The 25,480-nt window shown below is 37.8% G+C and overlaps 3 protein-coding genes across 3 annotated transcripts; all 3 read left to right on the top strand.

Moving 5' to 3' along the window:
* The first annotated feature begins 355 nt into the window (after window positions 1–355).
* LOC582609 (toll-like receptor 4) lies at window positions 356–2,929 on the top strand. The gene is made up of 2 exons (XM_011681360.2): window positions 356–1,312; window positions 2,156–2,929. The coding sequence occupies exons 1-2, from the start codon at window positions 356–358 to the stop codon at window positions 2,927–2,929; spliced, it is 1,731 nt and encodes a 576-aa protein (XP_011679662.2).
* A 4,763-nt stretch (window positions 2,930–7,692) lies between these two features.
* LOC115927853 (toll-like receptor 3) lies at window positions 7,693–10,452 on the top strand. The gene is made up of 2 exons (XM_030994129.1): window positions 7,693–8,521; window positions 9,050–10,452. The coding sequence occupies exons 1-2, from the start codon at window positions 7,693–7,695 to the stop codon at window positions 10,351–10,353; spliced, it is 2,133 nt and encodes a 710-aa protein (XP_030849989.1). The 3' UTR covers window positions 10,354–10,452.
* A 4,628-nt stretch (window positions 10,453–15,080) lies between these two features.
* On the top strand, window positions 15,081–24,747 carry LOC105445615 (monocarboxylate transporter 12-like). The gene is made up of 4 exons (XM_011681371.2): window positions 15,081–15,416; window positions 18,664–18,804; window positions 19,425–20,342; window positions 24,620–24,747. The coding sequence occupies exons 1-4, from the start codon at window positions 15,245–15,247 to the stop codon at window positions 24,745–24,747; spliced, it is 1,359 nt and encodes a 452-aa protein (XP_011679673.1). The 5' UTR covers window positions 15,081–15,244.
* The last annotated feature ends 733 nt before the right edge of the window (window positions 24,748–25,480 follow it).

Below are 25,480 nucleotides of genomic sequence, written 5' to 3'. Positions count from 1 at the left end.
TCGTCTGAAAACATTCATAAATATTTCCCGAACATATATTTTAGTTTTGATTACAAATTTAGAATATCATAACTACAATGTTTAAGGAAAACAAATCTGATCGCCTTTGCAAAGCTCAAAATAAGGCTGACCGTCTGCAGCAAAGGATAACAATTTATTTATGCTTCCATGAGCGTGTGTTATCATAATATTCAAGAGCGATATATTATCATCAGACAAAGGTTTACCTTTCCTTTTTCAGAGGTGATTTATTGACGTCATGGCAAACGGCTCAATCTTGTACCCATTGCTTGTCGCGTGTCTCCTTGTCAGCTCGTCCTTTCAGTCTTTAAATCGACACGATGGAGATTCGGCGATGTCATCTTTAACACTGGACATCGACAAATCTTTCCATGGATGCGACCAGAACCTTGAACTGAAACTAGCTTCTTGCAGCAATAAAGGCCTGGATACGGTTCCTCAGAATCTCTCTGGGGATACCGAGGTTCTTCAATTGTCTCATAACAATATCACCAAACTCCTGAACTCCTCGTTTGAAGTATACCCTCTAATCAACGACTTGGATATTTCTTTTAACGATATAAGAGCGATAGAATCCGCCGTTTTTCACCCCCTCAAGGGCTTAATGTGCCTGGATCTATCCTTTAACTCGCGTCTTGTGCTTCCAGCCACAAGCGTCTTTATGATGTCTTCACAGCTTTCCATTCTCGATTTATCGTCATCAAACTTGAAGTCGCTACCCGATGACACTCTAAAATGGAGTCCACATCTAAATACTGCATATCTGTGCGACAACCACCTCTCCTTCATCAATGTAAGTTCTTGTGGCATGGCCGACGCTGTACACATGGGTAATAATCGTCTAAAACACCTTACGGAGAGAGATTTCACCTTTGTGTGCTACACTGATACTCTAAATCTTTTTGAAAACCCTATCCAATCAGTAGACCCTGATGTGATCGCATCACTACATGTTCGCTCTTTGGTGCTAGGTGGCTACCCTTTGAGTGACGAGGTGTTGGCGAACACCATCCTCGGAATCTCAAAATCAGCCATCGAACAGCTTACAATCAATGATGGTTCTGTTGGTACGTTTCCTAAAGGTTTCTTTGATCCACTGCGCGATTGTTCTCTCTCTGTTCTGGGCTTAAAATACAACAACCTGACTAGCCTCCATCCTTTAGTCTTCTCAAATTTGACAACACTCAGAGAATTTAGTTTCAGTTGGAACAAACGCCCCATAGACAAAATTCAACCAGACTTTTTCGACGGCATGAATGCATTAAAGGTCCTGACAATCAACAACAACCGAGTAAGACAAATAAATTCTCACAATCAGATTTGGACAGTGGACTTATCGGAGTTTTACTTATCCAGTAATCTGTTTACAAAAATATCTGCATCTGTATTTCGTGGTTTAGGAAATTTAACTTTCTTAGACATGAGCTGGAACGTTCAACTCTTTGTCTTTGAGCTGACGGCCTTTTCGGGACTTGAAAATGTTCAGACCATTGATTTGACCGGAAGTCAATTAACTGTTCTGGAATTTAACGCCCCATTATTAACATCACTTTCCCTAAACTCTCTTGATTCAGCCAGGCTTCCTTTGCGACCAGGAAAAATGTTTCAACATTTACAATCTCTTGTTAATTTAGACGTGGCAGACTCCAATCTCTACATATTTAACCTATGGAATGACATTGCCAACGTGTCTATTTTCGATGGATTATTGGATCTTAATCATTTTGAATTGAGTTATAACCCTTTCCTGAGATATTTACCGCCAGGGATATTCCAGCAACTCTCTGCTTTACAATGGCTAAATCTAGACTACTGCGATATTACAAGTCTACATCCTCTTGTTTTTTCGGGGTTGGATTCGCTTCAGAAGTTGAGTTTGGAAGGAAACAACATCCATCATATTCATGATGATGTATTGTCGGGGTTGGGTCAAATAAAAAGTATCAACTTCGATGGAAATCGTATCGCGTACATGGAGGAGTTAATGTTTTCAAATAACTGGAAGCTCACAAATCTTTCCTTGGCCGACAACAGATTAACAAGCCTTAATCAAAGCACTTTCAAGCCGATCTTTTCCTCCATTTCATCACTTGATCTATCAATGAACCCAATTAGTTGTAACTGTGATCTAAAGTGGCTTTTTGATTGGTTAAATGGACCTATACGCCTGATACACAAGGACAAAACTATCTGTTCGTCAGCATCTCTGGAGCCTCTTCGTGAGAAACCCCTGCTTAAGTTTGATCCAAATGAACTCTGTTTAATGAATAATTGTCTATTTGTTCTTATTCCCCTCGCCTCCATTATCTTGGTTGTAATCAGCGTGCTGTTGTATCACTACCGATGGCAGTTGAGGTACAAACTCTTTCTCTTCAAACTGGCCGCAGTTGGGTATTACGAGATGCGAGACGCTCGAGACCACAATGACTACGAATTTGACGTGAACATCATTTTCTACGACGATGACGAAGATGACGAAGAATGGATTCGCGAACAGCTCCGACCGACTCTCGAAGAACGGCTTCCACAGTTTCAGAGGAACGTCTTTGGTGACGATGACCTTGTGCTGGGTATGCATTACTTAGATTCCGTCGATTACGTGGTGAGCCATAGTTTCAAAACCATCATAGTGCTTAGCAGAGCTGCTGTGCAAGACCGCTGGTTCATACTCAAGTTCCGGACGGCCATGGACCACGTGAGTGACACTCTGACTGAATTCGTAGTCGTGGTTTTCCTCGAAGACATCCCAGATGGTGAAATGCCATTCTTGGTGAGGTTGTACCTCAGTGATGGCAGACCCTATATCCACTGGACTGAGGACGTGAGAGGACAAGAATATTTCTGGGATAAATTGACCACAACTCTGACCATTAATCTAAGGACGAATGACTTGATCCCAAACGAGTAGCCTAACAGTCATATTGGAACCTAAAGATACGTGTGATGTTTATCAGTAATGAAAGTGGTTGTAGTAGGAGTAGTTGTAGTAGTAGTACCAGCAGCTGCAGAAGTAGTAGTAGCAGTAGTTGTAGTAGTTTAATCGCGCTACTAATATTGTTACTATTATTCTGTCATCATTATTGTCTTCTCAATATTCTCTTTCACTATCATTAGTATCATGATTATCATTAATATAATCATCATCACCATCACCATTATAATTGTTGTAGTTGATGTTGTTGTTCTTGTTTCTGTTAAAGGTATACATTGAAATATTAATATGTTAGAAAATCAGTTAGTTAATTGGCTTTCACAGACTTAAAGCCTATCTAAAATGTTCGGAGCCCAAACTTTGCCAAACAATAATTTATGGCAAACTTTCACTGAAATCGTCGAATGGTGTGAAGGAGGTTGTCATATAACACACACTTCCGCAAGTATGTTCCAAATAAATGCGTTTGTAGAGGAATATTGTTGAAAGAATTCAAAATGGAGCTAGTTCACTAGTGCGCCCATGCTCTGGCGCCGTTAGTCTACGCGGCTCCCTACTTGTGACTAGTACCTAGCTTCTAAACACAAATACAACATACCAAAATCAAACCAAATCTTCACGCTTGTTTAAATATTGGTCATGATTGTTACACGTGGATGAGTGTAAGCTTGGCTGATAAGGAGCTCATTCTTAAAGATAAACTTAAGTTCTGGTGAATATAGTAAATATATTCTCAACGATACTTACACTGAATGTTCAAGATTACAAATAAATGACTTGTGCAAAACAATGTTGGTAGAAAATGTATAGAGGTTGAGTAATGAGCATAAAAAAAAAAGGAAATCCGGGTAAGTAAGCCCGAAACCATTTGCTTAACACATGTCAGTATGTCACTATGTGCAAATGGGAGTTGTGTTGTTTTTTTCATGGAAGATGATGCCCAGTAAGTTTTTCTGCATTCATTGGTTCAAACAAACTATCTATCAGGATCAGGATAAACAATCCAGAATCAAGGATTTAAAACTAATTTAGTTTTAATATATAATATGTTATAACGTCTGTTCAGAGCCCGAAGGGCGTGAACTCATCTAAAACACAGAGTTAGCTCCCTCCATCATCAGACGATCAACAGGATCGTCTGATAATATCATAGAGAACAATTTATGCTTAGTGATCTCACCTTGTTGTAAGTTCATATACTACATGTCATTAATTGCATGTTGAATTATTATTGGATCGTCTAGGCGATGTTGCATTTATATAGCTAACATTCTCCATTGATAATATGACAAGTCAATACAGCATTCAGTCATCATTCTTTTTTGTAAAGATGAGATGGAGAAATGTTTGGCCATTTCCAAAATTCTACTTTCCTATATTTCAATGTTTTACCCTTCTTGATACTCTTTGTACAACAATTCCACAAGCCAACAGTGGTATACCATTCAGTGTGTGTAATAAAGCACAACTGATGGTTAAAATAACTTGCAGAATCAAAGAAAGAGAGATATGCACATACAACAATCTAATTTTGATAAATTCTTTGTAATAATTGTTTCAAGCCTCATGTGAAGGCCATATACAAAGAAGCCCCACAGCACTTCAAATGTAAACAGCATAGGAAAAATACAGAAACTAGCTCTGTGGACAAAGATGGGTTTTCGTTATGTATGAGCATTGATTTTCTATTTATTACCATTTATGCTGCAAACCCAGTCATTTATAGAAGGGGTGGTATATTTCTTTCACATAGAAGAAATACAAGAGAATTCTTTGGGCAGTTAGAAGTTAATAGATAGAAACTACATAAGATGTAAAGAATAATAAATACCAACTACCTCATTCTCCTTAAGCTCGTATGATCTTTTTATACCAGTGACCATGATGTATGTATGAACAACGTTCCTAATTGCTCAAAGATCTCTTTTTGGTCGTAAACCATGACAATATTCTGATTTCTTTAGATGTGTACATGTCAATAGGAAATTGCTACTGTTTTGATATATCAGATAGGTTTTAAGCATAGAATAGCAGTAAAGAAATATATACTTCATGATGATACAGTTCTTACATGTAATTCATTATTGTCAAATACAAATTCATTTGTGATAGAAACTTACGTTTTTAAGTCAGTCCTCTATGAATTGAAATACATGTAATGACGGTATATATCATACTCCTTGTAAAGATGAAATAATATATCAAATCCTTTTTACACAAAGATACTAGAAGTTTAAATATTTGAGAAGCAACTTATGAAAGGAGATGTTTTTGTTTTTTGAGGAAATTTAAGACAGGATGATGTGCTCTTCCTGTTGACCTATACAACCATTTGTAGTCATTGAATAATATACAACTCTTCCACGTGTGGAAAGCAATATGCAAAGTTGGCCTGGAAAAAAAACCTTCCAACTAGTTCTACAACTTTTTTTAAAGTTTGTTGGACACCTTGGAAGGGCAAAGATCAAATATTCAGAAAAATCTTTTTTTTTAAGGACTGTTGTGTGGAATACATAAGAGGATGGTAAATTCAATGTATGTAATACATTGTATTTCCAAATCTTCTAATGTTCAATATAAACTTGACAAGTTGACGTGAGAATGACTTGCAAATTTGTTCATTGCTCAATGATACAACCAGCTGTGTTGGATTTAAAAAATATATATTCAGATATGAATTTCAAGATTTAAAAAAAAAAATCTGTTAATTCTTTTTCCTTCCTTCATACAATTTTATTGCAAAAAATGCAGAGGGGAAAATTTAGTTTCAACTTTCAAGACAAATTGTTTTCTTTTTATCATTATTATCCATGTCAGTTCATGCTTTGAATGAACAGAGAAATTTGTGATTTTTATCCCTCAATTGTCATTTTTCTTGTGATCATGTGAAATCAAATATTTTATGTATGTTTTTAGAGTTGCCATGATCATACACAGATACTTCGTACAGATATAACTATGAATATGTATGCAATATTCTTAACTATCTGTTACTCCTTTGGCATGTTGTTTATACACATTTCATGACAAATCGTTTTTTGTAAGTTGTTTGTCTCATTTTGACGAAAAACAACTAGACTTTTATATCAAACATGACAACAAAATGTATGCTTCTTTGATAAGATGATATGAGGGAGAATATAATGCAAGATATGTATAGGTTTTCTATTGTACATATTATGTATAAGTGTACAGCTTTTATCCTTTCTAACCGTTTTAAGATTGAATGTATAGGGCAGTTGTTGTAGAAGTTCTATAAGCCTTGTACATGGATGCCACATGGTGGCTCCACAATTTTCGTAAGTATTTGTACAGAATTAAAATGCCACAAGTTATGCCAGTATTTTATTCACATATTTATGCAAATAATAATGAAAAAAGCCATGGAAAATTGAAATCATTGTTGTCTTTAGTCTTATTTTGTGCAAACCCTGGAAACTCTTTGAAGAACTGCATGTGAGGATGATGATGATGATGTTGATGGTGATGGTGATAATGATGATGATGGTGATAATGATGATGGTGATGATGATAATAAGATAAAAGTAATGATAGTTCTTTTAAAGAAGATGATGATGATTAATGTAGTGATGGTTATGACTGCTAAGATGATGATGACGGTAACCATGGTATCATGATACTTTTAACAGCATTTATTAGTGATTTTTCTATCAATTAACTAATCCAATCCGGCACAATAAAATACAGTGCAATACAGTACAATACAAACAATTGGTGCTTTATGAATCTCTTTGGAAAGCATTATTATTATCATCATTATAACAATACAATACAATACAAATCAATATTATACAATTATAGCAGTACATCCTTATAATGATTTAATTGCTGCTTTAACTAATTGCCATAAATAAAGCCAGAGCTTTTTTTTTGGGGGGGGGGGGTGGTGGATAAAGATATTTATTCAAGAATATTTTTTGATAATTCCTCATCATATCACAACTTACTCAAAATTTTCTCGTTTCTTCACCTTCATCAGTATGCTCAGGTAGATCATACGAGCGTAAGATCAGAAAGCCTACTTTAGAAGTTGTATCCATTCTATCACATTAATCGTGTTAATTCTTTTAGTTCTTATATGCGATTTTTCGGTATGTGGTATTTTAATATCCAACTTCAACATAACTGGAAACAGAAAGAGTGTAATGATATTGATATTTCTGTATGATTTCTGTATGAAGAGTTTCAGGTTTTTATTGTCGAAATTAAAAAGGAATGAGCGACTTGTATAAGTAGACTTCGTAGGCCTATTATACTAGTTCACGGAAATTCAAAGTAGTTTAAATTGAACTTCCATTTGATATCAAATATTTCCCCTTGTGTTCTCTAATACATAACCGTTAGAATATCTCATATGGTTTCGCGCGTGATTTTATTACTGATTAAAGTGTATATCCTAAATGAAATATGACCGTGCTTCCGGTTTCGTCTGAAAACATTGATATTTGTTTCCCGAACCTGTACTTTCGATTTTGATTACTAAAGGAAATGTACAATGGATGATGTGCTCTTCCTGTTGACCTATAAAGCTATATTTTGTAGTCATTGATTAATATACATTGTTCATCTCTGATTCCGAGCGCCTTTTCACAGCTCTAAATGAGGCTGACCGTCTGCAGCAAAGGATACAAATTTGTTTATACTTAAAGAGCGAGATATTGTCATCAGGTAAAGGTGTAAGCCTACCTTTCCTTTTTTAGAGGTGATTTATTGACGTCATGGCAAACGGCTCAATCTTGTACCCATTGCTCGTCGCTTGTCTCTTCGTCAGCTCGTCCTTTCAGTCTTTACATCGACACGATGGAGATTCGGCGATGTCATCTTTAACACTGGACATGGACAAATCTTTCCATGGATGCGATCAGAACGTTGAACTGAAAAAAGCTTCTTGCAGCAATAAAGGCCTGGAGACGATTCCCCAGAATCTCTCTGGGGATACCGAGGTGCTTGACTTGTCTCACAACAATATCACCAAACTCTTAAACTCCTCGTTTGAAACATACCCTCTAATCAACTCCTTGGACATTTCTTACAACGATATAAGAGTGATAGAAGTCGCCGCTTTTTACCCCCTTAGGGGTTTAATGCACTTGGATCTATCCTACAACCGGCGTCTTGTGCTTCCAGCAACAGGCGCCTTTATGATGTCTTCACAGCTTTCCATTCTCGATTTAAGGTCTTCAAACTTGAAGTCGCTCCCCAATGACACTCTAAAATGGAGTCCAAATCTAGATAGTGTTTATCTATTATACAACCAGCTCTCCTACATCAATGTAAGTTCTCGTGGCATGGCCGACAATGTACGCATGGGTGGTAATCAACTAAAACACCTTACTGCGAGATATTTCACCTTTGTATGCCACACTGATACTCTAGATCTTAGAAAAAACCCTATCCAATCAGTAGACGCTGATGTGATCGCATCACTACATGTTCGATCTTTGGTGCTAGGTCTCCACCCTCTAAGCTACGAAGTGTTGACGAACATCATCCTCGGAATCTCAAAATCAGCCATCGAACAGCTTAAAATCAATGATGGTTCTGTTGGTGCGTTTCCAAAAGGTTTCTTTGATCCTCTTCGCGATTCTTCTCTGTCTTTTCTGGACTTCTACTGCAACGACCTGCATAGCCTCCATCCTTTAGTCTTCTCAAATTTGACAAAACTCAAACAATTTAGTTTCAGTTATAATACTCGCCCTATTGAAAAAATCCAACCAGATTTTTTCGACGGCATGAATGCATTAAAGGTCCTGACAATCAGCCACAACCGAGTAAGACAAATAAATTCTCACAATCAGACTTGGACAGTGGACTTATCGGAGTTTGACTTATCCGGTAATCTGTTTAGAGAAATATCTGAATCTGTATTTCGCGGTTTAAGAAATTTAACTTTCTTAGACATGAGCTCGAACAAAGACCTACGGGCTTTTACGCTGACGGCCTTTTCGGGACTTGACAATATTCAAACCATTGATTTGACCGGAAGTTGTATAATTGTTCTGGAATTAAACACTCGTTTATTAAGATCACTTTCCCTTAACTCTCTTCATTCATTCTTCCGTCCTTGGCGGCCAGGAGAATCGTTTCAACATTTACAATCCCTTGTTAATTTAGATATGAGAGACTCTTTTCTTCAAATTTCGGACCTATGGAACAAAAATGCAAACGCGTCTCTCTTCGATGGATTATTAGATCTTATTCATTTGGACTTGAGTAGTAACCGTTTCCTGAGTGATCTACCGCCAGGAATATTCGGGCAACTCTCTGTTTTACAAGAGCTAAATCTAGACTATTGCGAAATTAGAAATCTACATCCTCTTGTCTTCTCGGGATTGGAATCGCTTCAGAACTTGAGTTTGAAAGGCAACAACATCCAGCATATTCATGATGATGTATTGTCGGGGTTGGTTCAATTAAAAAGTATCAACTTTGAAGGAAACCGTATCGCGTACTTGGAGGAGCTAATGTTCTCAGATAATTGGAAACTCACAAATCTTTCATTGGCCGACAACAGATTAACAAGCCTTAATCAAAGCACTCTGAAGCCGATCTTTTCCTCCATTTCATCACTTGATCTATCAATGAACCCAATCGATTGTAACTGTGATCTAAAGTGGCTTATTGATTGGCTAAATGAACCTATACACCTGGAAAACAAGGACGAAACTATCTGTTCGTCAGCATCACTGGAGCCTCTTCGTGAAAACCCCCTGCTTGATTTTGATCCAAATAAACTCTGTTTAATAAAGTATGGTCTTTACTCTCTGATTCCTCTTGCCTTCATTAGCTTGGTTGTACTCAGCGTGCTGTTGTGTCACTACCGATGGCAGTTGAGGTACAAACTCTATCTCTTGAAACTGGCCGTACTAGGATATAAAGAGATGCGAGACGCTCGAGACCACAATGACTACGAGTTTGATGTGAACATCATTTTCTACGACGATGACGAAGAATGGATTCGCGAACAGCTCCGACCGGCTCTCGAAGAACGGCTTCCACAGTTTCAGAGGAACGTCTTTGGTGACCAAGACCTTGTGCTCGGTATGCATTACTTAGATTCCGTCGATTACGTGGTGAGCCATAGTTACAAGACCATCATAGTGCTTAGCAGAGCTGCTGTGCACGACCACTGGTTCATACTCAAGTTCCGGACGGCCATGGACCACGTGAGTGACACTTTGACTGAATTCGTAGTCGTGGTCTTCCTCGAAGACATCCCAGATGGTGAAATGCCATTCTTGGCGAGGTTGTATCTCAGTGATGGCAGACCCTATATTCACTGGACTGAGGACGTGAGAGGACAAGATTATTTCTGGGATGAATTGACCAAAGATCTGACCATTAATCTAAGGACGAATGACTTGATCCCAAACGAGTAGCATAACAGTCATATAGGAACTTAGAGATACGCGTGATGGTAATCAGTAATGAAAGTGGTTGTAGTAGGAGTAGTTGTAGTAGTAGTACCAGCAGCTGCAGAAGTAGTAGTAGCAGTAGTAGTCAGGCACGTATCCAGGATTTCTTAGGAGGGGGGGGGGGCCAAATTTGAAATCAATTTGAAATTTAGTATTATGAAATTTTAAAATCGTGCCGGCCAATTATTTCGCTCACTGAGGGGGGGGGGGGGGGGGGGGGGGGGGGGGGGGGGGTAGTAGTAGAGGACTTTTTTGGGGAGGGGAGGGGGCCTCGAAAAATCGCACCCCCCCCCCTCCTTGATCGCCAGGGGGGGGGGGCATCTCCCCCAAAAAAGTAAAATTAACGTGTACTCGGCTCAATGGTCTGGCCTTGGGCTTGGCGTGTTTGTTGTTGTGTAGTCATGATCATGATGATTGGTGGTATTTCTAAAGTTAAAACATGCATGCATGAGGTTTTTTGTGTGTTGTTAGTGGCCCTGCATGGGTAGGATTGTTTTAGGGTGATGAAAAGGTAGCCTGGTTGGTCAGGGGCTAGGGGAGGGGGGGGGGTAGGAGCGACCAGGCGCGCCGGAAGCAGTTTCGGATTGGGGGGGGGGCAAACTTTCCAGGGGGCTCACGTTTCCAGGGGCAGTGGCGTAATGAGCAAAAACGTTTCGTTTCGGGGGGGGGGGCAGAAGAAAAATCTACATCACCACCACTCTTACATGTTACATGCAGATCCCCTGGAAGCTCAAAGGTTTTAGGTATTTAATTAAGGTCAGATGAGCATCAAGGGGGTGGAGCCCCCGTAAGCTCAGGGTTTTGGGCATTTAATTACGGTCAGATGAGCATATTTTGATATCTCATTTGTGATATTAGTAGGTCATGTCATTTCAGCAACATTTGTAAATCACTGGTATCGAATTATAATAGCACCCCCCCCCCCCCCGCCCATTAGTACGCCAGTGTGCAGGGGCTCATGTCTTCTCACCTCTATAGTAAAAAATAAAAAAATAAAATACAAACCATCTTTAATCGCACCCCCCCCCCCCCCTTGCGAGCCAGGGGGATTTGAAGGAAAAGATGGCAAACAAACTCCTTATCGTTCTTGGTGCTTGGTTGGTACTATTACTGGAGGTAGTGACGATTACATCTCTTGAAGCAGCTGTAGAGGTAGTGACTGATTATATCAAATTTTGTGAGAACATGATAGTGCCAGAGAAAGCAATCAAAATCTATCCAAATAACAAACCATGGGTAGACAAGCAGTGTAAAGTCTTTCTAAATAACAAAGCAGATAGAATAATGACCCAGATTCAGTAAAAGCAATAAATAAGAGTTTCAGGAAATACATTGTAAATATGAAGCGCCAGTACTGTAGTAAGGTAGAAAATAAATTTAAGGAAGGTAATTCCAAAGCAGCTTGGCAAGGCCTGAAACTGATAACTGGTTTTGAAAGTAGAAGGAGGGGTAAAGGTGTAAGCCTCAACGATGATGTATCTGTCTTTGTAAAGGATTTAAATGATTTTTACTGTCGTTTTGATTGCCTTAATAATGTTACTGATAACTTGCAATGTCAGGAATGTACGCAAGAAGGTACACAAGAGAGTACCCCAGTGAATGAAAGGATAATTGTAAAAGGTACGTGAAAAGGTCAAACAAGTCTTTGCGTCAATTAGAACTGATAAGGCTACAGGACCAGACGGTGTATCAGGAAAAACTCTGAAAACATGTTCCCAACAGCTTGTTGATGTGTTTCAGGTACTATTTCAATGGTCGCTAGATACTTCTAGTATTCCTAGTTTCTGGAAATGGGCTACAATCATCCCAGTGCCCAAAATTCCAAAACCCAAAGTACTCAACGATTATAGACCAGTAGCCCTCACTCCTATTGTCATGAAATGTTTTGAGAAAATTGTGAGAAACATCTTGGTTGAACAAAAAAAAGATATTTTAGATCCCCTCCAGTTTGCTTACCAACCAAACAGGAGTGTTGAGGATGCTATTGGTTACTAGCTTCTACATACAGTTTGTAAACATTTGGAAAGAACTGGTGCATATGCTAGGGTGCTCTTTGTAGACTTCTCTTCTGCATTTAATACGATATAGTTCCTGGAACCTTGGTGAAAAAACTAAGCAGTGTTGTGAATCCCAAATTATGTCAATGGTTAAGGGATTTCATGACAAACAGGGTGCAACAAGTACGTTTTGGAAATGTTATGTCCCAAGTTAGACGACTTAGCACAGGCACTCCACAAGGAAGTGTGCTCTCGCCCATCCATTATACCTTGCTTACTAGTGATTTCTCTTGTTCGACTGCTTCATCTTGTCACGTAGTAAAGTATGCAGATGATACTTGTATCATTGGCTTGATCACCAACAACGATGAAGTTGCATATAGGGATACAGTTGATAAGTTTGTTTCTTGGAGCGAAGAGAATTCACTTGTTCTAAATGCCACAAAAACTCATGAAATGATCTTTGACTACAGGAAAAATGGTGGCACAAATAACGTGCCCCTGTACATTGATGGGAAAGCCATACAACAGGTGGCTGAATGCAAATACTTAGGAGTTGTAATTGATAACAAACTGAAGTGGGATAGTAATACCAAGGTAATACTAAGCAAGGGCAACCAGCGTATGTATTTTCTAAGAAAGATGAAAGCATTACATGTGAAAAGTGATACAATGTTCCTGTTCTACCAATGTGTCATACAGTCAGTCATCTGTTTCTGCTGTCTAGCCTGGTTTAACAGCCTTAGTGGGAAAAACAGAGCAAAGTTGAATAGGATAGTGAAACATGGCAGTAGAGTAATTGGGGTCTCTGTGAAAGAGCTGGAAGATGTTGCAGAAAGGGCATTATTGGCTAAGCTGCAAGTGATTGTGAAGGATTCTAATCACCCTCTGCATAATGAAGTGGTTTTCAATAGATCAGGAAGAATTAGGTTACCAAGAATAAGAACTGATAGGTTCGGCAGGTCCTTTCTCCCAAGTGCAATGAAAGTGTTTAACAATTTCTGTAGATGAATGACCCTGTACACCCCCGAGTACGATCCCCTACCCTCTCATTCTATCTCTCTCTCTCTCTCTCTCTCCTCTGTCTTCTTCTGCTCTCTCTCTCTCTCTCTCTATCCTACATATATCTCTCCCTCTCTCTCTCTCTTTCTGTCTGTCTCTCTCTCTCTCTCTCTCTCTCTTCATATCCTGGAAGTACAGGGGGTGAAGATGGGTCAGCTTGTATAAGGTCAAGGGCATTGAAGGGGGAGGGGGTCTTCCCTGCTGTTATGGTTGGGTGGTTGGTAGTGTGTAAGTGACATGTGGACTCATCAATTCAGTTCAATTTATTTCAACAATATTTTCAATATCTCACACTTCACTTTTCCTCCTTTTCCTTTCTTCCCTCTCTTCCCTTTTCTCCATTTCTTCTTCTTCTTTCCTTCTTGTCTCTCCACTAGCCTCTTCTATCTGGCATCAATTTTCTTCTTTCAACTGTACAGTGTATCCACCATCTATATGTACTGTACATGTACTAGCATACAGTTGTATTTGTATTTCTTGGCATGCATAGCAGTGTTTCATAAATGTAACAGTACTAAGCACAGGTGCAATATAAATAATGTCTATTACAAAGCAATGTTTTGAATGAAACTGTATATGCATCATCTCACACTGAACTGTTCCTCTCTTCTACTCTCTCTCTCTCTCTCTCTCTATCTCTCTCTTTCCCTTTCCCTTTCTCCATTTCTCCCTCCCTTTCTCTCTCTCTCTCGTTCTTTCTCTTGTCTTTCCTCTTTGCCATCCAGTATGATGTACTTTTAGTTTATGTCTGCTACTCAAAATAAACAGTTTTTATCTGAATTTTTTAACAATTGATGCATAATTGATTTTTAGATCTTTGCTGTGACTTGTTATATTTATATGTTATATGACATTGATTGTTGTCATGTACATTTTCTGCTATTTATTTAAGTTAGTATTGTCTGTTGGGAGTCAGGGGAGTAAAAATAATCAAATAATTCCCCTGGCTCTCAACAGAGAGGTTAAATTATATTACATTGTTATGTTATTTATGTTATTTGTACTTACTGTCTATGATATGTTAATGTATTGTTATATTTATACAAATGTGAGCTGTAAAACGATTTTTATGCCTTCATTTTATTTTGTGCATGACAATAAAGAAATTCAATTCAATTCAATTAAGTCTTTCGCTGTCATTCTTAGTCATATTGTCAGAGACGTCGAATCCACCACAGGAAGACTAGGGATGTACATTGGACTTTCGCTTTCATGGCAACGGCAATTATTTTTGTATTGATTACAGTTAGGCCTACCCTTAAATTCATATAACAAAGTGTAATCACGGCTACCTAATAAAACAGATACTGAATGGTAGGGTGTGTAATATAACATTTTTGGACAGCCCTCAGCGCTGCTCTCTTTGGAAAATAATAAAGCCCTTCGGCGGTCCAAAACCTGTTATATTACACGCCCTACCAGTCAATATCTGTATAATATATTTGTAGATCAATGTACCAATCTGCTTTGTCCATGTCTATTGTTGTTGCTCAACCCTCCATTTCTATATACACATGCATCTGTGGGATACAATAGACGGGTATAATATTTGATTCCCCGCTTGGTTAAACTTCCATATGTAAGGGTCTCGTGTGTACCAAAACGTGTAAAAGTCTGCATTTTGTTAGAGGAGATTTGTTGGAATAACGAGGCGAATGTGGTCCAAGTGCATTCCGGCGTCTGTCCCATTCCGCCATTTTGAAATGAAAACCTGAGAGTAGGCTATAGCAAGATTAAAATTCAGGAGGAGGAGGAGAGTACGATCAAGGAGGCAATAACACGAATTGAAGAGAAAGATGGCAAACAAATTCCTTGTTGTTCTTGGTTGTTGGTTGATACAATTTCTCGAGGTAGGGACGATTAAGTCTTTTGCTGTCCTTCTTGGTCATATTGTAAGAGACCTCGAATCCACCACAGGAAGACTAGGGATGTATATTGGACTGTACCATGCAGTCACAATAATGTCAGGTAAGAGACGGAATTTGATTGATTCAATATTCGTAGTCCATTTCGTAGTTAGCTCATTTGACAATGACCCCAAATATCCACATATCTTTTACTCATGGAGAAGTCTCACTTTGCATATGTTTGTGTATTTTAGAATAATCAATGTCAAAGTCATGTATGTGCTTCATGAAAAGCTTTTGTTTGCCCTCTTGTATCATGAGAATGTACCGTAGGTTCCCACATGAATAATCATTACATAACATGAGCACGTATTCCTGTCTGTGGGTTTACAATTTAATCAGAAATGACCTTTATCTGCCCTTGCGCAGATAGTATTTACGAAAAAGGCTTATTGTCTTAAATATCTTAAAGTAGATATTCATTGATTTTAAAAACTAACTTAATTTCATTATTGCAAAGTTGAAACTTTGATTCGACAAGGTTATCAAAATTCAATGCTTGGAAACATTCGAAGTAATTATTATTATAAATTATAAAACGCTTAAATACATACAGCCCGGCATATAGCACATGAAGAGCTATCCGAACGCTTCTGAGATGTGTGAGATCACAGTATGGACACGATTTGCACAAGCAGACGATGTCCCATGACATCTCACACATTTTCAGTGCCTGTGTTTTCATCTATTCGTGAGTTCTTTCTCTTATTTCACTATCGTCAGGCTAAATGTATAATCTATTGCCTCACTCCAAACCCCGCACATGATTTTATTTTGATGACAAATGCAGTGATACAAAAATAAAGGAATCTCGCTTGTAAACAAAATAAGACGCCATTGAATATTCAGCTGTACACACCGCGGTATGTTCGGCGTTTCAAATGCCGTCCTTAATATCATTCCGGGGGGGGGGGGTTCAATTCGAAAGTCGTGTTTCTTTGATTGTTAACTAACCCCTATCCTGTGTATTTACAAGCAAAAGATTTTAGTTATCGGAATCGGGTCATATCCCTTTTGAATGGTTTGACATTCCATCACATTTATATACACTAAACTCATTATAATTTGACAAATAAAAGCTTTGCAATTATGTTCATTTTTTATGGGATGTCGTCTGCTTGGGCAGTATTAGTCCATATAGTGACGTCATTAAAACATCGTTATTTTTCCGGCGAATCTCTCTTATATCCCAGCTGCTATGCAGGTGGTTGTATTTGTATTTTTTATAAATCACCCGATATGTAGTTGACCTAAAACTTGTACGATGGCCATCTGTTAGCTCACCAGTTTCTAGTCATACATTAGTTGACATATTTGTGATTTTCTTTGAATTTCACCTTTAAAGGGACTTTGTAACATTGTTCAGATGAGAGATAGTGGTGCTAAGGTAGTGACTTCAATGCTAGATGTACAATTAAAGATAATCTGAAAATTTGAGTGAGAACGGATCATTATTCATGGTACAAATTGGGAAAAACTGATCCGATCGATTCCTTAATTCTCCCAACTATATTATTATACTTCTATTCTGCTACTTGTCAAAGCCTGTTCAGCATCAAAACAAGGACAATTTAATTACATTTTAGGTGAATGTAAATCGTCACAAAGCAATAAAATGGCACTAAATTCCATTCCAGATCGACAGTTAAGTGTTGACAGATGTTTATAGCCTGTTTTATGTATTTTTGTCATGGAAAAACGGTTGGGAAAATTCAAAAATGGTTGGGAGAATTTACTTTAAATCACTGTTAGAGGGTGCCTCACATCGACGCCTTCAAAGAAAACCATAGATATCTTTGTGGTTTGAGAATTTGTTCAGGATTTTTTGCATGTCAGAGGGTTAGTATAGTAGAAGGAATATAGTAAGTAACATTTTATACACAAATGAAGCAATTTTTTTCATCAACATTCAACAATGTTACCGAGTCACTTTAAATCCCCACTGTCCTACTTGTAGCTACTTGCTCCCTCTATATAAAAAAAAACTCCCCCAATCGGTGCCTGTTGGTCCCCCATGATCCTAGTAGAGAGCTATGTTAATGAGATAGCCACCTGTCAGTAACCTCGCTGTGTGGTATAATCTCTTCTGGCCCAGTAGTATTGACGGTCTTTAACCGATGGCGTATAAGCCAGTTCACGGTTGCAGTCTGAGCATGAGCAGATAAAGGTCATTGCAGAATAAATTTTGAAATACACGGAGACGAAATACTGAATACGTGCTCATGAAAGTTATGTAACATTATTCAAAGTTGATGCACATTTAGTGCACTCAATGGTACACAGGTGGAAGTATTCTTTGAAAAGGGGGAACAAAGGCTATTCATATAGCACCTCCATCGCTGTAGGAGTGATTATTTAAAAATGTACAAAGTGGGACCTCTTCATGTTTTGAAGATCTGTAGATATTCGGGGTCATTGCAGTAAGGTGCCAACCGTGTACTGGTCTATTGAGAGAGATAGTTGCGACACGTGCATCTATCATTGTATGTGCATGTTAGAGGGAGCTGTTTGGAACCTTTGATTGCGTACGTGTATACGTGTGCACGTGTCATAACTATCTATATCGCTGTTAAGCTATATAGCTTACCCAATGGATACTGGAGTCTCTAATTTCTATAGGATTAATACCAAACATATCTGGTTCCCATCGGGCAGTGGCTTAATATTTTAATTTCTCTGCCATGGTTGGAATATCAAAACTAAGAAACTACATATTATTCACAAAGGCTGGACAAAGGCTAGAGGTGTGGTGGTATATAGCGGTTAACATTCACTTGATTCTTAATCCAAGGGTTTAGGGTTTGAATTCCAGCCCGGCACTCACACCTTTTGGAAAGACATAAATACAACTTTGCCACTCTCCACCCAGGTACTAAATGGTCACCAGGCAGGATTTATTACTTGAAATGCATTATGCGGTGATTTTGGCTGACATAGCTAAAGCCGGAGTAATTACATCGAAACTTCTTTGGAAGCGCATTAGGGACGTTATATTTCGATGTGATATGCGCTTTACAACTACTAGTAGACCAGTCAAATATAAAACAAGGCTAGACAAATATTGTATGTGATTTGGGAGAAATCGGGGGGGGGGGGGAATGAGCCAAAAATTGCATTTGTAGTATCAGAACATGCACGAGGCATCAATTGCTATTTTATTCCTTAGTATTTCTGCAAGGATTTTAGCAAGGGTACCCTTCATTACCCCAAAAATGCCCCCTGATGTAAAAAGAAAATCTCGGTTCTCGAAAACAATTATCTCATTTTTCAGTGTTAGAATGAAGCAATGTTGTTTATCTCTAATACAGGTATTGTTGTAAAGGCTCTTCTTAATCGGTATTCCCCTCGCTCCCTATCTATGCTTGGTGGATTGATAGGCTCTCTAGGCCTTATGATATGCTCTGAAGTTACCAAACCTATCTACTTTGCAGTCTGTCTTTTTATATCAGGTAAGAGATGCTTTCTAAGCAAAATAAACACGATTTTTAATTTTTTTTTTAAATCTTTTTTTTTTTAACATACGAATGCGGCGATTAATATATCGATAGATATTAGATGTACATGTGGCGGAATTTAAACGCGGATTAAATAATTTTCCAAAGACGGAATAAGGGATTTGATATTATAGAATTGATTCAACTTGGTGAATCATTTTTATATTTGTATCAATTTCTTAAGGTTTGAACTAACTATTTACCTTTTATAATGTTGGTATATCGTTACTTTTTCTTTTCATAATAATGGAATGTCCCTAAACTTCTTAATTTCTGTTTTTAATTGTACACATTATAACCCTGTAATAATTGTTTTTTTGTGTATGTACTATATGCCATCAATCGCTTGAACCATAGCGTACTGAAAGAGATAGTACTGTTGTGACACTCGCACACGTACGCGGTCCATTTTACTATCTACATGGGAGGGAACTATTTGGAGCTCCATGAAATGAACTGTTTTCACATACGTATGCGCGTGTCACAACTATCTCTCTTAATATACGCTATGGCTTGAACCGACGCTTCGTGTGCAAGCGCTATGAGTGATTGACAATTCGTCCTTTTTTATGCAGGACTCGGATTTTCAATGGCCGTCCTCCCGTCCATGGTGTCAGTGATGTATGCCTTTGGGGACAAATACATGTTGCCTTTCTCAGTCGGCTTAATGGGTGGCGGGATGGGAATGATGATATTACCTCTTCTCACCCAGAAACTCCTGGAGGCCTACACTTGGCAAGGTGCTCTCCTTATTCTCGGAGCAATAAACCTACATGTGGTTGTATCTGGGGCATTGTTTGAAAAAGCCATATTGCAAAAAGAATCACCACCTTATCAAAGTGATCTTCAAGAAACACCTCAGACTCGTGATGCCTCGTACGAGCAAGATTCTTCAACGAGCGATCTACATCGTGTTGGAAATGGCGACAGAGTGCAACACCACGCTTCACAAAGCGATTCATGGCTATTTCGGTGTTCCCGCAGGACTGTGGAACTGTTTAGGGCTGCTCGTCAAGGAGCGGGTATGGGGGTTTTCAGTGAATATCCTATAATCATGTATGCATTACTAGCTGCGTATCTTCATGGGGTATCGTATATTGGTTGGACCGTCTTCGTTATTTCGAATGCAGAAGCGAAAGGATTTGATGAATCAATTGCTGTGTTTCTCTCTCTTGTTGCTGGAATAGGAAACATCATAGGACGCCTGATGCCAGGACTCTTGAACTATCTAAATAAAGATATGTTTCCTTCAAGGAATTCATTCATACTTTTCGGTATCATTGGTGCGTTACCGCTTTGTTTGAATGGGATAGCGTCTCGTTTCTCAACATTATGCGTATTTGCTACGCTCAATGGTCTAGCCTTAGGAGCGAAGACGATCGTCAAGAATACCACGGTGGTAGACGTAGTTCCGCCATCTTTGTCGTCAACGGTTCTTCCTTTCGCCATGATTTGTTCCGGGCTCGGTGAAATAACAGGTGGCTGGATGACAGGTATGCTAGGACATTAGATAATAGGGACTTTTAGATTTACACGACGAGAACGTGGACCGCCACGTGTGACATCCTTTTAAGGTAATGTGACGTCCTTTTAAGGCACTACCGGGCACGGCCCAGTGCCTTAAAGGTGAAATTCAAAGAAAATCACAAATGTGTCAACTAATGTATCACTAGAAACTGGTAAGCTAACAGATGGCCATCGTACAAGTTTTAGGTCAACTACATATCGGGTGATTTATAAAAATACAAATACAACCACCTTCATAGCAGCTGGGATATACGAGATATTCGCCGGAAAAATATCGATGTTTTAATGACGGAACTATATGGACCACTACTGCCCAAGCAGACGACATCCCATAAAGAATGAACATAATTGCAAAGCTATTATTTGTCAAATTATAATGAGTTTAGTGTATATAAATGTAATGGCATGTCAAACCATTCAAAAGGGGATATGACCCGATTCTGAAAACTAAAATCTTTTGCTTGTAAATACACAGGATAGGGGTTAATTAACAATCAAAGAAACCAGACTTTCAAATTGAAAACCCCCCGGAATGATACTTAGGACGACATTTTTTTCCCTCTTGGAACGCCGAACATACCGCGGTGTGTGCAGCTGAATATACAATGGCGTCTTATTTTGTTTACAAGCGACAGATTCCTTTATTTTTATATCACTGCATTTGTCATCAAAATAAAACCATGCGCGGGGTTTAGAGTGAGGCAATAGAATATACATTTAGCCTGACGGTAGTGAAGTAAGAGAAAGAACTCAAGAGAAGATGAAAACACAGGCACTGAAAATGTGTGAAATGTCATGGGACATCGTCTGCTTGTGCAAATCATGTCCATACTGTGATCTCACACATCTCAGCAGCGTTCGAAGAGCTCTTCATGAACTATGCCGAGGCTGTATTTAAGCGTTTTGTAATTTATAATAATCATTACTTCGAATGTTTCCAAGCATTGAATTTTGATAACCTTGTCGAATCAAAGTTTCAACTTTGCAATAATGAACATAAAATTAGTTATTAAATTCAATGAATATCTACTTTAACACAATGTCACACACAGCAGTCCACGCTCTCGTCGTGTAAATCTAAAAGTCCCTCGTGAGAATGGCTGCGTAACTTAAATAAAAATTTCCCCATTGCTAACCAACCTTTTCGAAAAATTGTGCAAAGGTTAAAAACAATGTTTAGCCGAGAAATCGAATTTTGATTCATGAATCGACCATAGATCTAACTAGGTATGGGGCTTGACTTTGATTAATACTCCCCTGGTACTCAAAATAAAATTAATTGCTAAGAGGTTGGAGAGGCTATCTATCTGTGATTGTATCTGCAGTAGCCGAATACCACTCAATCCGTCTACGTTGTCTAGTGGTTAATACACTACGTGTACAGAGCCTTTGCAGCAAACTTTGCAGTTATTTTCACAAACAAAAGGAAGGAAGTGAAGAGGAACGATTGAAAAGCGTCCCAAAATATTTCTCTCCTTTGATTTTCTCAGGTTATTATATGAATTGAGAGAAGAAGACAGCGACTAGGAAGAACAGAGCAATTAGATCAATGATATGGGCATGGGTCAATGTGTGCGGATAAACAAGATGAAATACTTTTTTTTTTTCCAATGACAAAATAATCATTCGAATAAGCACGTACCTAAATACAATCTGCGCATGGGCAGATAAAAGTCATTTTTACCAAAATTGTATAACCCACCGAGACGAATACTGGATACCCTGCTCATGAAAGTTATGTAATCAATATTCATTCATGCACCATCGCAATGGTACATTCTGTGATACACGGATGGAATCATTCTTCTCTAGAGGGCAAATATAATGCATTCATGAAGCACATCTATGTCTTTGACAGAGAACATTCTAAAATGCACAAAGTGGGAATACTACCTCATGTGGAAAAGATCAGTTATTATCCCATATTTATACCATGTTTTAACTACGAACTGGCCTATTCTATTACAAACAAACACCCTCGGAACAATAGTGGAAAAGGAAATGTATTTCTTTCTCCCTCTCTCTCTCTCTCTATCTCTCTGATTGCACTCACTAAATATTGTGCTTTGACATGGAATAACTTATGAATAAGTTTGGACAAAATAAATTCAAGATGGTTGGCAATAGTCAAATAATCTATAAGGGTAAACAATAATGCTTAAACCAAGGATAGTGTAGCAATATTATCAGTAGCAGTAGCAGTAGTAGTAGAAGAATAGTCATACTGTAGTATAGGAGGAGGAAGAGTAGTAGTATAGTAGTAATAGTTGCAGCGGTATAAGTACTAGTAGTAGTAGTAGTAGTAGTAGTAGTAGTAGTAGTAGTAGTAGTATAGTAGTAGTAGTAGTAGTAGTAGTAGTAGTAGTAATACCAGTAGTAGTAGTAGTGGTAGTAGTAGTAGTCGTAGTAGTAGTAGTATAGTAGTAGCAGCAGCAGTAGTAGTAGTAGTAGTAGTAGCAGCAGCAGTAATATTAGTACATGTAGTAGTAGTAGTGGTGGTAATACTAGTAGTAGTAGTAGGAGTAGTAATAGTATAGTAGTAGTAATAGTAGTAGTAGTAGCAGCAGCAGTAGTAGTAGTAGTAGCAGCAGTAATATTAGTACATGTATTAGTAGTAGTAGTAGTAGTAGTAGTGGTGGTAATACTAGTAGTAGTAGGAGTAGTAATAGTATAGTAGTAGTAATAGTAGTAGTAGTAGCAGCAGCAGTAGTAGTAGTAGTAGCAGCAGTAATATTAGTACATGTATTAGTAGTAGTAGTAGTAGTAGTGGTGGTAATACTAGTAGTAGTAGGAGTAGTAATAGTATAGTAGTAGTAATAGTAGTAGTAGTAGCAGCAGCAGTAGTAGTAGTAGTAGCAGCAGTAATATTAGTACATGTATTAGTAGTAGTAGTAGTAGTGGTGGTAATACTAGTAGTAGTAGGAGTAGTAATAGTATAGTAGTAGTAATAGTAGTAGTAGTAGTAGTAAAAGTAGCTGTAATACTAGTAGTACACGTAGTAGTAATAGCAGTACTATAGAAGTGGTAATACTAGTAGTATAGAAGTAGTAAGAGTAGTAAACTTGTAGTAGTAGTAGTAGTAGTAGTAGTAGTATGGTAGTAGTGGTAGTAATATAGTGCGTCCCAGAAAAAACGAATCGAGAATTATCGATATTTTATCGTCAGGTTGTTCGTCATTTTGTGCATGGCTGGTCGTCAATGAAACGGAGTTGAGTCTTTTGTCAACTCTGTGTGTTGCTACGGCAGGCAGCCATTGAAAACGAATCTGTTTAATACAATTATGGAAATGCAAGCATTATTTTAAACAAACAGAACTTTGTTATTCCTGGCTTATTTTTCCTGATTGAGGTGTCATATGAAAGGGCGGTACCCTCTCTTCAAATTGTTTTTAATTACTTATGAGTGAAACATGCATCATATGAGTTGCATCAGATGAAAGAAGTGGATCTAAGCTTTACAATTATGTGTCATTTATTAATTATAATTTATTGTGACCAAGTTATGATAAAACATCAATAATTATCGGGTTCATTTTTTCTAGGACGCACTGTATAGTGGTAGTAATAGTAGTAGTAACTGTAGTATAGTAATACAAATAGAAGTACTAGTAGTTGTTGTTGTTTTATTTATAGTATACAAATATACACTGCCTTGAGAGGTTCTGGTTAAAACTATGCGCAAGAGGTGACTCCAATAGTACTATTTTCTGAGGGGCCCAGCCCTGAAGCAAATGGTACTTTTGGAGTCACCGAGGCCCATATTTTAACCAGTACCTCGAATAGAAGGCATGGTATATTCGTTTTATATCCTGCATCAAACATTTATTATAAACAAATTAAAAAACTTTTTTGGGGGAAAAAATTTAGAACAAAAAAAAATGTCAATTTTTATCTAAAAAGATTTAAAACATTTTGTTTTCATTAAATTAAGATTTGAAGAAAAAAAATTGATTCAATTCAAATAAAAATTCACATTTTTGTTTCAACTCCCAAATAGTAAACCAAAATAGTACTCTCATATAGTACTTTCTAAAAATAGATCTAATATTTCTGGTCATGTGACGAGCTCTCAACCAATCAAAAGCCAACAAATGTTTGATGCAGGATATACTAGTAGATATGTTCATGTGTATAGCACAAGTCTAATCTAATGACAGAATGAAAGAAAAAATGCTTTAATTCATAATTTAAAAAACGCGGGATCAAGTCTCTCACAATTCATTTTCTTTTATTCGATTCTACAGGACGAATATTTGACCTAACTGGTTCCATGGACACTTCCTTTCTTTTCCTCGGATGCGTAGATATATTCAGCGTCGTAGTTCTTTTGCTTAGCCTACTCCATGGGAAGATTCATCATCTTAGATCATAAGGTAGTAATATAGTGCGTCCCAGAAAAAACGAATCGAGAATTATCGATATTTTATCGTCAGGTTGTTCGTCATTTTTGTGCATGGCTGGTCGTCAATGAAACGGAGTTGAGTCTTTTGTCAACTCTGTGTGTTGCCATTAAAAACGAATCCGTTTAATACAATTATGGAAATGCAAGCATTATTTTAAACAAACAGAACTTTGTTATTCCTGGCTTATTTTTCCTGATTGAGGTGTCATATGAAAGGGCGGTACCCTCTCTTCAAATTGTTTTGAATTACTTATGAGTGAAACATGCATCATATGAGTTGCATCAGATGAAAGAAGTGGATCTAAGCTTTACAATTATGTGTCATTTATTAATTATAATTTATTGTGACTAAGTTATGATAAAACATCAATAATTATCGGGTTCATTTTTTCTAGGACGCACTGTATAGTGGTAGTAATAGTAGTAGTAACTGTAGTATAGTAATACAAATAGAAGTACTAGTAGTTGTTGTTGTTTTATTTATAGTATACAAATATACACTGCCTTGAGAGGTTCTGGTTAAAACTATGCGCAAGAGGTGACTCCAATAGTACTATTTTCTGAGGGGCCCAGCCCTGAAGCAAATGGTACTTTTGGAGTCACCGAGGCCCATATTTTAACCAGTACATCGAATAGAAGGCATGGTCTATTTGTTTTATATCCTGCATCAAACATTTATTATAAACAAGTTAAAAAAACATTT

Source organism: Strongylocentrotus purpuratus, unplaced genomic scaffold, assembly GCF_000002235.5.
Source record: "Strongylocentrotus purpuratus isolate Spur 01 unplaced genomic scaffold, Spur_5.0 spur5_scaffold_21, whole genome shotgun sequence".
NCBI classification, from domain to species: Eukaryota; Metazoa; Echinodermata; class Echinoidea; order Camarodonta; family Strongylocentrotidae; genus Strongylocentrotus; species Strongylocentrotus purpuratus.
The sequence above is the reverse complement of the archived record's forward strand: the minus strand, read 5'-3'. Positions and strand labels throughout refer to the sequence as shown.

Excerpts from the sequence above, each read along its gene's own strand:
- LOC582609 (XM_011681360.2), top strand. The coding sequence starts at position 356 with ATGTCATCTTTAACACTGGACATCGACAAATCTTTCCATGGATGCGAC. Across the intron at positions 1,313-2,155 it reads TGACAATCAACAACAACCGA|TGGCTTTTTGATTGGTTAAA; the intron begins GTAAGACAAATA and ends TGTGATCTAAAG.
- LOC115927853 (XM_030994129.1), top strand. The coding sequence starts at position 7,693 with ATGGCAAACGGCTCAATCTTGTACCCATTGCTCGTCGCTTGTCTCTTC. Across the intron at positions 8,522-9,049 it reads AATCAATGATGGTTCTGTTG|GAGAATCGTTTCAACATTTA; the intron begins GTGCGTTTCCAA and ends CTTGGCGGCCAG.
- LOC105445615 (XM_011681371.2), top strand. The coding sequence starts at position 15,245 with ATGGCAAACAAATTCCTTGTTGTTCTTGGTTGTTGGTTGATACAATTT. Across the intron at positions 15,417-18,663 it reads TGCAGTCACAATAATGTCAG|GTATTGTTGTAAAGGCTCTT; the intron begins GTAAGAGACGGA and ends TCTCTAATACAG. Across the intron at positions 20,343-24,619 it reads AACAGGTGGCTGGATGACAG|GACGAATATTTGACCTAACT; the intron begins GTATGCTAGGAC and ends TCGATTCTACAG.